Source organism: Crassostrea angulata, chromosome 6 (assembly GCF_025612915.1).
Source record: "Crassostrea angulata isolate pt1a10 chromosome 6, ASM2561291v2, whole genome shotgun sequence".
Classification (NCBI taxonomy): domain Eukaryota; kingdom Metazoa; phylum Mollusca; class Bivalvia; order Ostreida; family Ostreidae; genus Magallana; species Magallana angulata.
Window position 1 is genome coordinate 42,674,230 of NC_069116.1, and position 13,587 is coordinate 42,687,816.

General features: G+C 35.2%; 1 protein-coding gene across 4 annotated transcripts in view; it reads left to right on the forward strand.

Moving 5' to 3' along the window:
- The window catches only part of LOC128189050 (protein tiptop-like), a 39,760-nt gene extending 27,608 nt beyond the window's left edge, over positions 1-12,152 (forward strand). For 2 of the 4 annotated variants that reach the window (XM_052860467.1, XM_052860466.1), the window contains exon 2: positions 6,525-12,152. In XM_052860467.1, the coding sequence (XP_052716427.1) occupies positions 6,525-9,526 (3,002 nt within the window). In that variant the 3' untranslated portion in view covers positions 9,527-12,152. Of the gene's footprint in view, positions 1-3,914; positions 4,686-4,756; positions 5,188-6,524 lie in introns of those variants that run through there. The other 2 variants (XM_052860468.1, XM_052860469.1) reach the window with 2 other exon arrangements.
- The last annotated feature ends 1,435 nt before the right edge of the window (positions 12,153-13,587 follow it).

The following is a 13,587-nucleotide window of genomic DNA, read 5'->3' on the forward strand; positions in this document are numbered from 1 at the left end:
ACAAGTTTTTCCAAGATTTCGTACTTAAAATTTTTCAAACTTTGCAATGACAAAAGATTTACAAAGATTTGCGGCATGCATTTCTATCTTATATTTAGATATTGTTTCAAAGTTACATACCATATTGTTTGCTTTACTAAGGTCTTTCTTCTTATGAAATTCAAATAATTTTGCCGGAACTGTTATAATTTAACTTTAAAAAGTCCAAGTTGATGATTTCAAACTGTCATTCTGTTAAAACCACATGTTGTGGGCTTAATTTTTTGTGGAAACTGATAAAATGCTTCTGTTGTTACTTTTAAATGGTAAACTTCAAAACCCCACAAAATAAAAAACTAACGTGAATTAATGTGTCATAAAAATCATGACGCCATATCTGAAATAAAGGGAAGCTGGTGTTATATTACCATATATTCATGAATACTGTATGCAGGAACATTTGCCCCCCCCCCTTTTATTTTCACTCCTTTTGCACTCATTGTCAGTGGGTGAATTTAAGAGTTGGCAAATTCCAAGGTCTCAAATCTTCTCTCTTTAAACACAACTGTGTCAGGGCAAATTCAAGAAGGGGTGAAACTGTTTGCCTGTGTAGAAGGGCAAAAATTACACAGGGCAAAAATAATCCTGTATACAGTGTGTACATTTTCACTGTTTATACTGCCTGCAGGCCACCTTTAAAAATTGTTTGTTTCTCCTCTCCCATATCAGTACCTTATCATTGTTTAGACATTTTGGTAGGAAAAGAAGTGTTAATTTTTTTTTTTTAATCATTAATAACAAAAGATAATGTTCTGTAGAATATTGATAAAAATGTCAGAGCCAGATATGTTTTTTTTATTTAGTCGGGATATGGCAAACAAACAGTTCTTAAAAATTTCAGGCCTTATATTTAAGCATGACACAAGGTTTAATGCTTAAAGTACCTGGAATGCACAACATGTATTATAAGACTTAAAACACAATGACGTTTTAAGATTGAAAGACTTCCCATCAATCAAAGTGTAAATACGTATTGCGTCAGTGGTGGCCAGGATGTAGCTTGATGCTATTTTAAAGAGTTTGTCACAGTGTCGAGGGCAGTGATTATTTACTGTAAAATACTGATGGATGGCGAGAACTTTTACGTGGAAATTCTGTCCTCCCACCTCTTCCGTGTATTTTTATTTCATTACGTTTTTTATTTTTCGCCAAAACTGTAAGACTGAAACTCATATAAAGTACATGGTAATCATGTCAGAATAATCTCTTTTTAAGAAATGAATTATTTGAACTGGGTTTTTTTAATATCAGGTTTATTTTAAAATGTCATCAGGAACTGTGTCAACAGGTTTTTTTTTAAGGAGGTATTGAGCTGCAAAATCTTCAGTGCAAGTGAAAGATGAAAATGCCCCCCAGTGTCCTGTGCACCAATGATTCATCTACTGTCAGAACTGTTACCAAATACATTTTAAGAACAGTACCTGGGTATTAATGAAATCACCTAATGTGTGATATTGTACTTTAAAAATGTGTATTTTGATTCGCATTCACATATTTACTGTTAAGTTTCAGGCTAGTCTCTGTCAATGGATTAAGTTATGTTTTTTTTAAATAAACATGAAGTCATCGATTCCCATTATTTCATTGAAATTTGAATGCTGTGTCGTAAAGAATACCATTTTTTTTTAATGTCATTTGCACTTTTACCTTGCTTACCTGATAATGAATTTAGGTACACCAGATTTATTTGAATTCCTGTAATTTATAAGAAAACTTTCAACTTAATCCAATTGATCAAAGAATCGTCAAGTGGTAATGAAATGCAATTAGATTTGGAAGCAGTAAATTTTCTCTCTGTCTCTTTGTCTCTCTGACATTGTGTGAATTTTCATTGAAGATAAATGCAAGAGTATATGCAAATTTATGGAAGATTTGACCTTGAATATCTTATAAATTACATGAAAGGTTCATTGAATATATCATAGGATGCTGCCTTTATTTTCTTTTGCTTTAATATATGCCGCATACAGAAAGTTGTTACTTATATTAGGGATAATAGCAACATGTACCGTAATTATCATAAAATACCAGATTTTACCAAAGACCATTATGTTTCCTAAGTACATGTAAGTGCAGAGCTGGTCATTTCTTTGAAATATCACTAAAATTTAATGGGAAGATAGATGGAATGTACTTTTTTCCTGTATATTCTTGAAATACAAAAAGCAGTAATGATTGCTTGAAGGAGGAAATTCTCATTATCTTTATTTATTTGTTAAGTCATATACCGGTAGCCATGCATTATAAGTAAAAATTTATGAAAACCAAACATAACCGTTTGGAAATTCCCTTTCTATTTTTAGAGCAGTGTATATTCTCCTAGAAAGTGAATTAGTAACATTTTATGATTTAATTGTTGAATGTTTGATATCAGCCAATCAGAGAGCTAGGAATGAATTACATAATAAAAGGCTTTATGTGTGGATATCAGGAAGCTAGAAATTAACTATCATTTAATATGATAATGGAAAACAACTTGATTTTCTTTTTCAAACTGCTATTTTGACAAGGATACAGTTATCATAAAACTCTAGACTCTCCATTTTCTGCAAGTAAAGCGACATTAATTTTTATTCTAAGAAAAGGATATCTCTACCTGTACATCCAAAACTCAAGGATAGTGATTGTTTTTTGGAGATTTCGGTCCTACCTTTCTAAACACTATAGATTGTATCTTTAACCCCCCAAGGTGTTACAAAGATTTTGAAAAAGTTTAACTTAATACCGTACCCTTCAAATGTCTTTGGCACCTTTGATGCAGACCGGAAATATGGAGCCATTATGTCAGCTCACCTGTCGCACAGGTTCAGTGTCGGCTTTATCTCATTAAAGGTGAATGAAAGTATATCTCCCGAGGTGAAACAATTCCATCAATGTTTCAACAATACAACAAATCAGATTATTTTAATTGTCTTCTATGGTACATTTGCTAGCTAGTTCAGTTTTCAACTCTTTATTTACTCACGACGACAAAAAGAGAAATCAGAAATCTCTTTAAGGAGTTTCTGTGACAAATAGAAGGACCTTTTTTTTTCTCTCTTTCCGGAACCCAGTGAGCATTTATTGACATGTAAGTTTCCTTGTTTGGCTTTGCGGACCCGCGGAACACTCCTTTTTCCGTCCCGCGGCCTGACACCTACTTGACGCTTTGATAGACAGCCGAGTTTACGCCAAATCAATATATCCCCGCTCATGGTCAATTTCTGTCAACCTGACTAATATGTCAAACTCTAAAGGCTTGAAGTTTATAACAGGTTGACAGGTGAAAATTGGAGAGAATTTAAACAAAGCTCTTCAGCCCTTGTCTCGCGGGTCCCAGGAGAGGACTCGCTGATTGACAGACCTTCTGTTCCTACATTCTTTTTCTACTCAGGCTCATTCTATGCAATCAAGTGCTAACTTATCAATTCTCCCACTTCTTTTTTTTTTTTAATAAAATCTACTCCTTCTTTAAATTTCATCTGCTGACAGTTTGAATTTTTAATTTACTTCTTAACATAGATCACTTGTACACTTCATTAGAAAATGGATTACATTACATCTATGTGGACTAGAAAATCTAAGTCTCACTTAACTTGAGAGAAATTTTGAAATCTAACCATTTAACTTGAATTCCATGAATGACAGATTATCTCTAAACACATTTTAAAATCAAATAAATTTTGAAGCCCTGTCAAAGAGGATTGATAAAAGGTTCAGTAGGATGTAATTAATTAAACCTGTTTATCAAATATCAGTCATGCCGTAATGAAAATATTTTTATATTTTGAAAATTCCACACCTAGCACAATAATTTATTGCTGGAAGCCGTGTTGGTTTTCTTATTATCCAGTGATTTATTTAGGTGACACATCATGTATTTAGATCTTATCCTTGAAGGGAATGGAGAGAGATGGCAAGTTAATGTTTCTCCTCCTATCTAATATTGTCTCTTTGAGAAGGGTGACTTCATCATTTTCCAAACAGGAGACCGTCTGTGCCATTTGGATGTTGAAGATTGTCATAAAAAAAAAAAAAAATTTCCTGTATAACATCTGCCTATCTTTGGCCCAAACAGACAAAAAATTAGTTTCACCGATGTAATGGTGCATACATTGTTTGCTTCGCAATCATTTATCTCTGGTTGATGAGTGGAGGGGCCCATCGCCTTGGATGTCTGGTGTGTAACTGGAGTCGTCTGTATCAGAGGGCCGGTCATACCTGGAACTCGGTACTACACCTGTCTATAGCAGTCGATCAATATTTCCTCATCAAATTTAAAAAACCTGTCGAACAAACGAGCTGGCTTGTCAGTTGCACAACAGTGATGCAGACGGAAAGCTAAGTGACAGCAGGCAGTAAGCTGAGACTCGTGTCGAGATCGTCTCGAGATGTGGTGGACTCTCACTTGAGATTGCACCTGAGGTTAGGGACACTCGCTGAATCGAGATACATTTTATTGTTGTGTGCATTGAGAGGCCTGTTAATGGTGTTTAAATTTATTCCTCTTCGGAGTTAGTGAGTGACTGCAGCTGTTTGGAGTGTCATCTTTTGGATTACACTAGGTGTATAAATTGTGACATCTCTTGAATTTTAACTGGAATAGTTCACAGGAAGTTTATGAATGGTGAGGGTCAAACAAACCATGCAGCTGAAAATTGTACAAGGTAAATATCATACACATGTGCTCTGAAGAATAAGGCCCTAGTAAATGGTAGGGCCAGAGTACTACTTACTTATTTTACTACATTTATAATTTACACCCCATCAGTTCATCACTGTGTCTATGAGATGTGTGTCTTATTAATCAATTTATCTGTTATTTTTTCCCTTAAATGTACTGGTAATAGAATTTTTAAATACGAGCAGGATGTAATTTCTGATGAGCAGACAAATGGAGGTTGGGGGCCACAATACTGAGTTGTCTTTATGTCAGGTCTGATTACTGGCTGTTCGTTCGTGTAGTGTTGACAGATTATTTCTGTAATGAAACGGTACGTCTGTCAGACTCGATCAAGACCAACGACCACTGCTGAAACCAGTGTGTCAGCCTCTGCAGTAGGCACACACTACTGTCAGACATCACCAACGATGTAAAGAAGATTTACCCCTGTGATGGATGTCAAAACATGCTCTGGTGGAGCACAGAAGTCAGGGAATGGAAGTTGGGTAATGTTTTGTTTGGGGGTTTTTTTGTTGTGAAAAAATGTAAATTTGCAGAGTGGGAGCACAGTCTGTTTGGTTAGAGTTTCGATGAAGTCCATCTGTGCATTCATTAGTGCCTGGATTAGTTAATTTTTCATATTGTCTATTGTGTAAAGAGTAATTGATTGTTGACATAGAGCCATCATTAATATCAGGAGGAGGGTGTCATCGCAAGGACTCTGGGCTGAAACATTTCTTTCTCTAGCTACTGTGGTAGTGGGTGAGGAATGATGGTGGGGTCAAAGGGACACATAAACAGTGAGCTACAGCTGGACACGGGGTGTCTTTGACGCTTCACTGTCACCTGTCAACTAACGCTCGTCAACAGACGCAGGTGTACATGCTAAAGGAGTCTTATCTCACAGCTCAAGGGGAATAACTCTTGCTTTTGTCTGATGGTCCAGTATTTTAATTGTTGCTGGTCGCCGGGGGAGGAAGGGACATGTTTATTAATAAGTTTGACAGGTGGACAGCGTTTTCATGTGTGTTTTATGTTCCAAAGACAAATGTGTAATCATTTGTGGTGCGTGGTGGGAGAGACACTCAAACGCATTACTTACCTGGTGTATAACTTCAGAATTAGGCTACCTTGTTAACTGAGTTTAAGTGAAAGTGTGAAATCTTTTAATGTAGGAGGTTGGATTGCATAATGATTTCATTGGTGACAGTTTATTTACATGCTGCCTACAATTCCACATCATATCGTAGTGTAAAATTGACATTTGTGCTAATTGGACCAACGCGAGACGTTTCAAAACAAATTTATTGTCATCTGTCTCGATGACGGATTCACCTATCACTCATTTAAATCTCTTGGTCTCAACCAGGGTAAACACTTTCTCTATTCAGACCTGGGCTTATGAAACAACACCATCATTTCTGTGGGAACTTTTATACTTGATTTGTCAAAGGATTTTTTTCTATATTTTTCTTTAATTCAAGGTAATTATTGATATATTAGAAGAAATGTTTTTTTTTATTTAAATAGTGTGGATATTCCTAATCATTTCAGATAAAACTTCCTGCTAAAAATTATTAATGATTGGAAATGAATTAAAATGTCCTTGTTTTAATATCCCCTTATTCCATGTTAATTGACATATTTTTTTTTCAGGAAACTATTTTACCAGGATGATCTGGAATAAGGAAGTAAATGCAATATCAATTGGGGAAATTACTGCCTTGTCAGAATTTTACCTCACTGCCGTCAATAAAACTATAATTCGTTGCTATTATCAGTGAGAGAAATTGGATGGTATTTGTTGTTTGTTTTTTTAAAGGAAATTTCTTTTTGATTACAGCCTCTGACGACGATCAAGGATCTGAAGGGGACAATGAGGATGAGGCATCAGATAATGACGGAAAGTTAGAAAACTTGAGACCCAATCAAGAGCCCACGTTTACATCGGAGGACGCAAGCGTATCCTCAGAAAGAGAACAAGATTCACCAGTCGTATTCAAGGAGGAGAGTTGTGATAGTTTTGTGAACAAGGAAAATTCATCAGAAAATACTCTGGATCTTAAGGAAAATTCAGAGCAGACGACATTTGAAAATTTGAGTGAAAATTCAAATGGTGATAAAATGACTCTCAAAAAGGAAGAGGGTTGCAAGAGTGATTCCGAAAAACGTTCGGAAACTCCACCATTAAAACGACTAATGAGGCAAGATCCTTTGCCATTGTTTATGAGTGAGAAAGGACCATCACCACCCAAAAAAATTTACAGAGACGAACTCTATTACAAAAAACTAGCCGTCCCGTACTTTGCAACACCATCCATGGTCAAACATGCACCCACCCATCCAAGACAAGCCATTCTGAAATCCAAACATTATTCCAACAAATTTCCAAAATATTTCAATCCATCTGTTCCATGTTCATTCCAGAAAAATCATTCAGAGGATCAGCCATTGGACTTGTCTACTAAAGGATCCAACAAATCCAGTCTGTTTGTGGACACAAAGAAATCGGCCGGGAAGTACACCAACGGATTCCTCTCCAACAGTTCTAGTCTTCAAAGTCTTCAGAGGCGATTTGGTGGGATGGCTGGATTCCGCTCCAGTCGCAGACCCATGAGTGGAATTCTCACTGGAATACCTCCCACGTTTTCTCAGAAATCTCATTCAAATTCTCACAAACATTTCAACATAGATTTTGCGGGAGGTGAAAGTCTTAAAACTGAAAGTAAATCCAAAGACTCAAAGAACGCAGACTCAAAGGAGAAAATTAAAAGTGAGGAAGAGTTGAAATCTTCAACTGAGAAAGATCAGAATTCAAACTTTACCAAGAAAACAAAAGAAAGCTCGGAGTATTTGGAGAAAGACGAAAATAACAGATATACTGTTCACAAGTGTTCATGTCAGAAGACCTTCAGCACTCTCTATGGTTTGAGTCTTCACCTTCAGGAATCAGGGCATTTACCTGCAGGGACGAAACAAACCAACTTAATGGAGTACCCAAAGTTGGTCAGGGGACAGGATATGTGGCTAAACCAGGAATCGGAGCAAACCAAAAAGATCCTGAGATGCATACAGTGCGGTGAGTCTTTTAAGTCCCTACCCATGCTAACTGTTCATATGATGCAGACACAGCATTACACCAAGATCGTCACATCCGAACATGGAAGGAGATCTCACAAATGCTCTGTGTATTGTGATCGGGATTTGGACAGGGAGTGTATTTTTAAGTGTAAAGTGTGTAATAGTGCTTACAGCGATATGGAAGGCTTGGCAAACCATATGGTGCTCTCTGGGCATCACAAAAAGAAAATGCACCAAAACTCGCCGTATTCTGATTTCAAATTGAAACTGCCGCAGAAAAGATATTTGCGTGAGGAATTCATGGATAGCTGTGTGTCACCCTTAGGGAGCACACAGGAGGAATCTCGGGCAAAAATATGCAGACAGAGTTCACCTTTGAGCGATCAGTCCAAGAGTCCCAGTTCACAGGGAACAACTGAGGATAGCAGAATCACGTGTGAAAACTGTACCGATAAGATAGAGACTGGGAAATTTGTTGATCATGTCCGAGTCTGTTTACTGTTGTCAAAATATGATGCAAACTTTAAAACTTCAGTCAAGAAAGAGACAGTAGAAAGAAAAGAAGATGGGAGTGTCGAGGAAGGCATTGAAAAATCGTTGCATAGCAACAAAGATTCAGAGAATGAATCCAAAGAAATGTCTGCAGATGAAAATGCTGAAGTGAAAGTGAAACTAGAGGTAGATGATGGTGACGAAAGTGCAAAAGAAGACGACAACAAAGAAGAAAAAACCGACTCTTCTTGTTTGGTGAAAAACGATGATGATTGCAGAGAATGCAAAAAGTTGGACATTATAGACCCAAACCATGGGAGTGGTGATGAAAATAAAGAGCAAAGTTCGGCATTATCCGCAATGGAGAGTTTTATTCAGAGGAGCTTCAAATCAGAGTTTAATTACAGAAGAGGCTCCATAAAAATGAGCTCTTTACCTAAGGCTCAATCAGCCCAAACAGCCCATTTGAAACCCTTGGAACGATCTAGTCCATCCATAAGACTGGAAAGATATCAGAAATATTTCCAGTACCTCTACCCCAATGAGCCAGATCAAAAAGTCTCTTCCTCAGAGGAGAAATTGTCTGGAGATATTGGAAAGCTGGAGAAAATGTGTGAGGAGGTGCACGGGGCAAAAAGTCCAAACCCCGAACAATCAAGAAAGTCTCAGAGCACCCCCAAACCAGAGATCAGTGGTGAAATCCTCAGTAGCAAATATCTCAATTTGGACGAGGAAGAGAAAAGCAAAGACTCCTCCCCTCCCTCCTCCTCCTCAAAATCCTCAGCCTTAGATTCTCTTAGCAGTTTTGTGTATAGCCAGTCGTTGACCAGTGAGCACCCCTTAGATAGTCTACAGAAACTCTTAACCAATAGTAACATTCCTAGAATCCTCCCCTCCAGTTCATTGAAACACTTTGATCCAGTCGAATCTCCCATGCCAACTGCTCCGTTGAATCTCTCCATAAGAAGGGAAACAAATGACGAGGACTTGGACATGTCCGATGGCAAAGACAGTTTCTCTGATCAAGAGAGCAGCCACAGCAGTGATAGTGAGGCTAACATGGACTACCGCTGCGCTGCCTGCAGTCGCCACTTTGCCTCCAAAGGCTCTTACAGATACCACCTTAGTCGTTGCCATCTCTCCTCGGTCAAAAAGTATGGAATCAAAGAAGCCTTCAATATGAGCCCTTACATCTACCTCCCTCTGGATCACACTGCCAAATTCTCCAAGTATTATGAAATGGCTCAGGAGCTCGCTAACAAAGGGAAGTAATAATAATAAGGGAGATTATCTGTCAAACGACTCTAAAATACAACCTCTTGGAAACCATAGATTCTCATAACTGTAACTGCATTTCCTTAAAGGCAGCACTGTAAATCAGATAGCCCTTCACTTAAAACTCGTTATGTGATAACTTTGACAAAAAGTAGATTTAACATTCCAGAAATGTTGTGTCATATTATCTGAAATCCCAAAGATGTACCGTAGATGTGGCCTGAATGTTTTGTTATGAACTGTTTTTGTTCTTGATCTTTGAGAAATATTTAATATTATAGCTTTTAAAGTACTCTTTGACATGACTATTAGCAGATATGGTCTGAATGTGAATGATAATTTTTTTTTTTTAACTTTAATTTCTTTGTCAAGTGAGTAAATTCTTGATTTAACATTTTTCTTTAGATATATGTACATGTGCAATGTAGAAAATAGTTTTTTGTTTGAATTTTTGTTTCTGTTGATTTAGGTAAAAATCATGTTAAAACCGTGAAATCCACCCAGAGAGAAAAGCTTTAATTTAATTAATGACTTTGTTTAGTTATTCATGATGTATCTCGTTAGCTAGTATGTTTATGATTCTCCCACGTCCCTTCTAGGTGAAGAAGAACTTTATAATATTTACTGCATAATATCATCGTTAAGATTGGGCAATTTTGGAATAGCATTCGAATTATTCCTCGTGTAATATTTTAGATACATAATTTACAAAATAGTTGGTGTAAATGTTTGTGCTCTGGGCAAGCAGCAATATAAATGAAGTCATTTTTTTTGTTCTCCAGTCAGACAAAGGGTTGCTTGAATTTTTGGGCTGTAATTTCGGTTGACAAGACATGGTGTTTTATGTGCAAAGATTAGGTAAATTGTAATCATTATCTATATCCAACTCCCTCGTTACTTGATGCGTCAAATCACGTAGCTGATGCCTTTTCTCCCCCCGATTTCTCTCGATTTCTCTCGCATGGAAAATAAAACGCCTAATCATTTCAGTGTCAAGTTCCTCAAACGCGGACAATAAACATTCCGTTATCTATCATGCTAAACAAAAATTCTCGCAAGGAGAAATTGATAAATTCGTGTAAGAACAGCCATCATACAAACCCAATTACTCAAGATTTATTTAAACAAATTGTATTTGTCTGCTACCAAATTACTGCTTTTTCTTGGTAGGTAATATGTATCTATTTGTTAAATATGTTTAGTTTTTACATTAATATTTTTTTTTTCATATTAGAAATAAGTCAAAATGACAATGCTGTAATCTAAAATTATAATACTTTGTTTTCTTTTCCTATGACGTGCAAGAACAAATTATCTATCAAAATTTGATGTGTTATTTGTACACACATTTCAACACAGTATTAAATATTACAGCGGAATCAAATTTTTTTGTATTAACATAGTAATTACAGGTATTTAGCAAAATATGAATGGCTTGACAACATTATACATTTTACAAGTGGACACAAATATTCTAGGTTCCGTTTAAGCGACCCACCTATAGTCCGGCTGGGTCTTGGATAAATTAACCAAATTTGCAAGCAATTCAGAACACATGACACAAACATCCATCAAACTGGGCAATCCTTGTTTATGCATTAAGGAGTGTTATTGAAAAGTTTTATCTAAAAGCACTATGATTGATAGCATGAAAAGTACAAGTGTGATTACACATATGCACGGCAGGTTTTTAGTTTTTTTTAACTTCTTATTAACGGCAATTTGCTCTTCCTCTCAAAGATTTATGGGATTGTTAACGTGCTTACTCATTTTTCTCCCATAGAAACATGTTAAAGCTTATTAAGCTGTGGTGCATATTTTTCTTTTTTTTTTTAATTTCCTATTTATGATAATTTCAGTCTTTGAAATCCATATTCTATTTAATAGAAATAATCTTATAAGGTTATGATTGTACATACATGTACCAAAGGTTTTTTTTATTCCTCTTTTTTATAGTGTTTTGCTTTAAACATATCATTGTTTTGTTATATAGTGCTCTTAATTTAAATCATGTTTTATATCCCTATTCCAAGTGCCAGCTTGTGCGTAGTTAGTATTTTATTACCCAATATAAAAACATTCAAAGGAAAAGCTACAAGTTATCTCATCTTTTAACTCTCTTTCATTGGTTGCATACTTTCAACAATATGATACAGGGTGTGCCCAAAAAGACAGGCATCACAAAATGTCTAATGTCACAAAACTTTGCCATTATTTACAAGTAACTTTGAAAAATCATCAGATTCAACACCCAAATAAAAATTGGGGGGGGGGGGGGGTTGGAAGGCTAAATTAAAAAAAAAAAAGATTTTTTGAAAATTCATCCAATATATGTAGAAAATGTTGTATATTTTGATGACATTTTAATTTGACAGCTCTTGTAAAACTGATGACATGATCATAAAAATGGCAGTTAAAGTCATGTATGTCAAATCAAGTGATTTGTGGTTACTCTTGTAGGCTGTCATTTCATCTAATTTATTGTACTTCCATCTTGATAGGTTCTCATCAGTCAGTGTTCATTACATATATGCATCTGTATATTTATGTTTTACCCATTGAAGGAATCAATTTATTTGAGAACACAAAACTTTTCATCCAATAAAACATGCTATAATAATAACTTGTGTTGTTTTGTTTCCCATGTAGACCATTTTAAAAGGACTTTATTTGATAAGGTCAAATATCTGCTCCCAATTTTGACCAATTTTTAAATGGTATCGTATCAAAATCAAATCTTCATCAACATTATACAGAGGATTACCATCAGGGGTAATCTTGATATTTGTCATCGTTCAATAGCTGTTTATCTATGAATGACGTCACAAAAATGGGCTAATTCTTGCATTTTCGCAAACATATGAAAATATTGTCAATATTTCTTCATATTTTTAAATTACCTTTGATAGTATAGAGTGCAGGTCTGTTCATGTACGATTTTAACATATTTTTTTGTTTATATCATTTATATACACGTCATAGTTAGAAATGATTCTTGAGCAAGTCTGTGCTTGATGTTTCCCAGTCAAAAAACTGTCGGAAAACACCTATACATGTATTTTGCTCCAAAGCATTCATTTATCACGATCTTCATGATGTCATTTCTACGCTATAATGTCTCAAGGATGATCACCTTTTCCACACTTACATTCATTAATACCATTTCAACTGTCTTTAACCTTATTTTTAAAGCTCATTATACAATGAATGAATACCGCATACTGAATATATCCAAAACTTCTTGAGAAACTGTAGGATTTTAGAAAAACTTGCTCACTAAAAAGTTGTTGCATTTGATCTGAATTCATGAGGATTTTATTTTCAAAATTACAAAATCAAAAAATTTTAATTTTTTGCACTTCAAATTCATATCCCATTTTGAATTTAATATCCCAAACAGGCTATTATATCCCATTTGGGAGATTGGTCCCTATCTAACTAATAGATTAGTTACTTTACATAAACTAAATGTATCTCGTTTTTGATCAGAAACATATGGAAGAGCCATATCACTTTTAACTGTTGACACGTCCATAATGCAGCTGGCTTAGTGAATTTAACCAAATCTAAAAGTATGACATAAATGCCTCGTGCAGTATATAGCTGTCTTAGTATTAGAAATAAAGAAAAGAGCACACATTGGATGAAAATACAGATATTACATAACCCTGTATTAAACTCAATCCATTTGTGAAGCCATCAACAGCTGATCAATCGAGCACATCAATTTTTCATTAAATAAATTCCCTACTGTCTATTTAGCAAAATTTATTTATATTTATTTACATTTTTCTTGAAAAATAAATCAATAAATCAATGTTTTTATTGTTTAGAATATATATATAAAGCATTCATAGGGTTTAATTTTCCTGCATTTGTTTGCAACATTTACTGCATAATGTTTTATATATTTAAAAATAAAATGCAGCATTCTTAATGAATTAATTTGAGATAAACTCTCACAACATTTTTTCAAATTAAATTAACCTACTTCAGTAAATTACTCCATGAAAAATCATGCTAGACGTTAAATTTGAAAATCTTAAACTGTCAAGCTT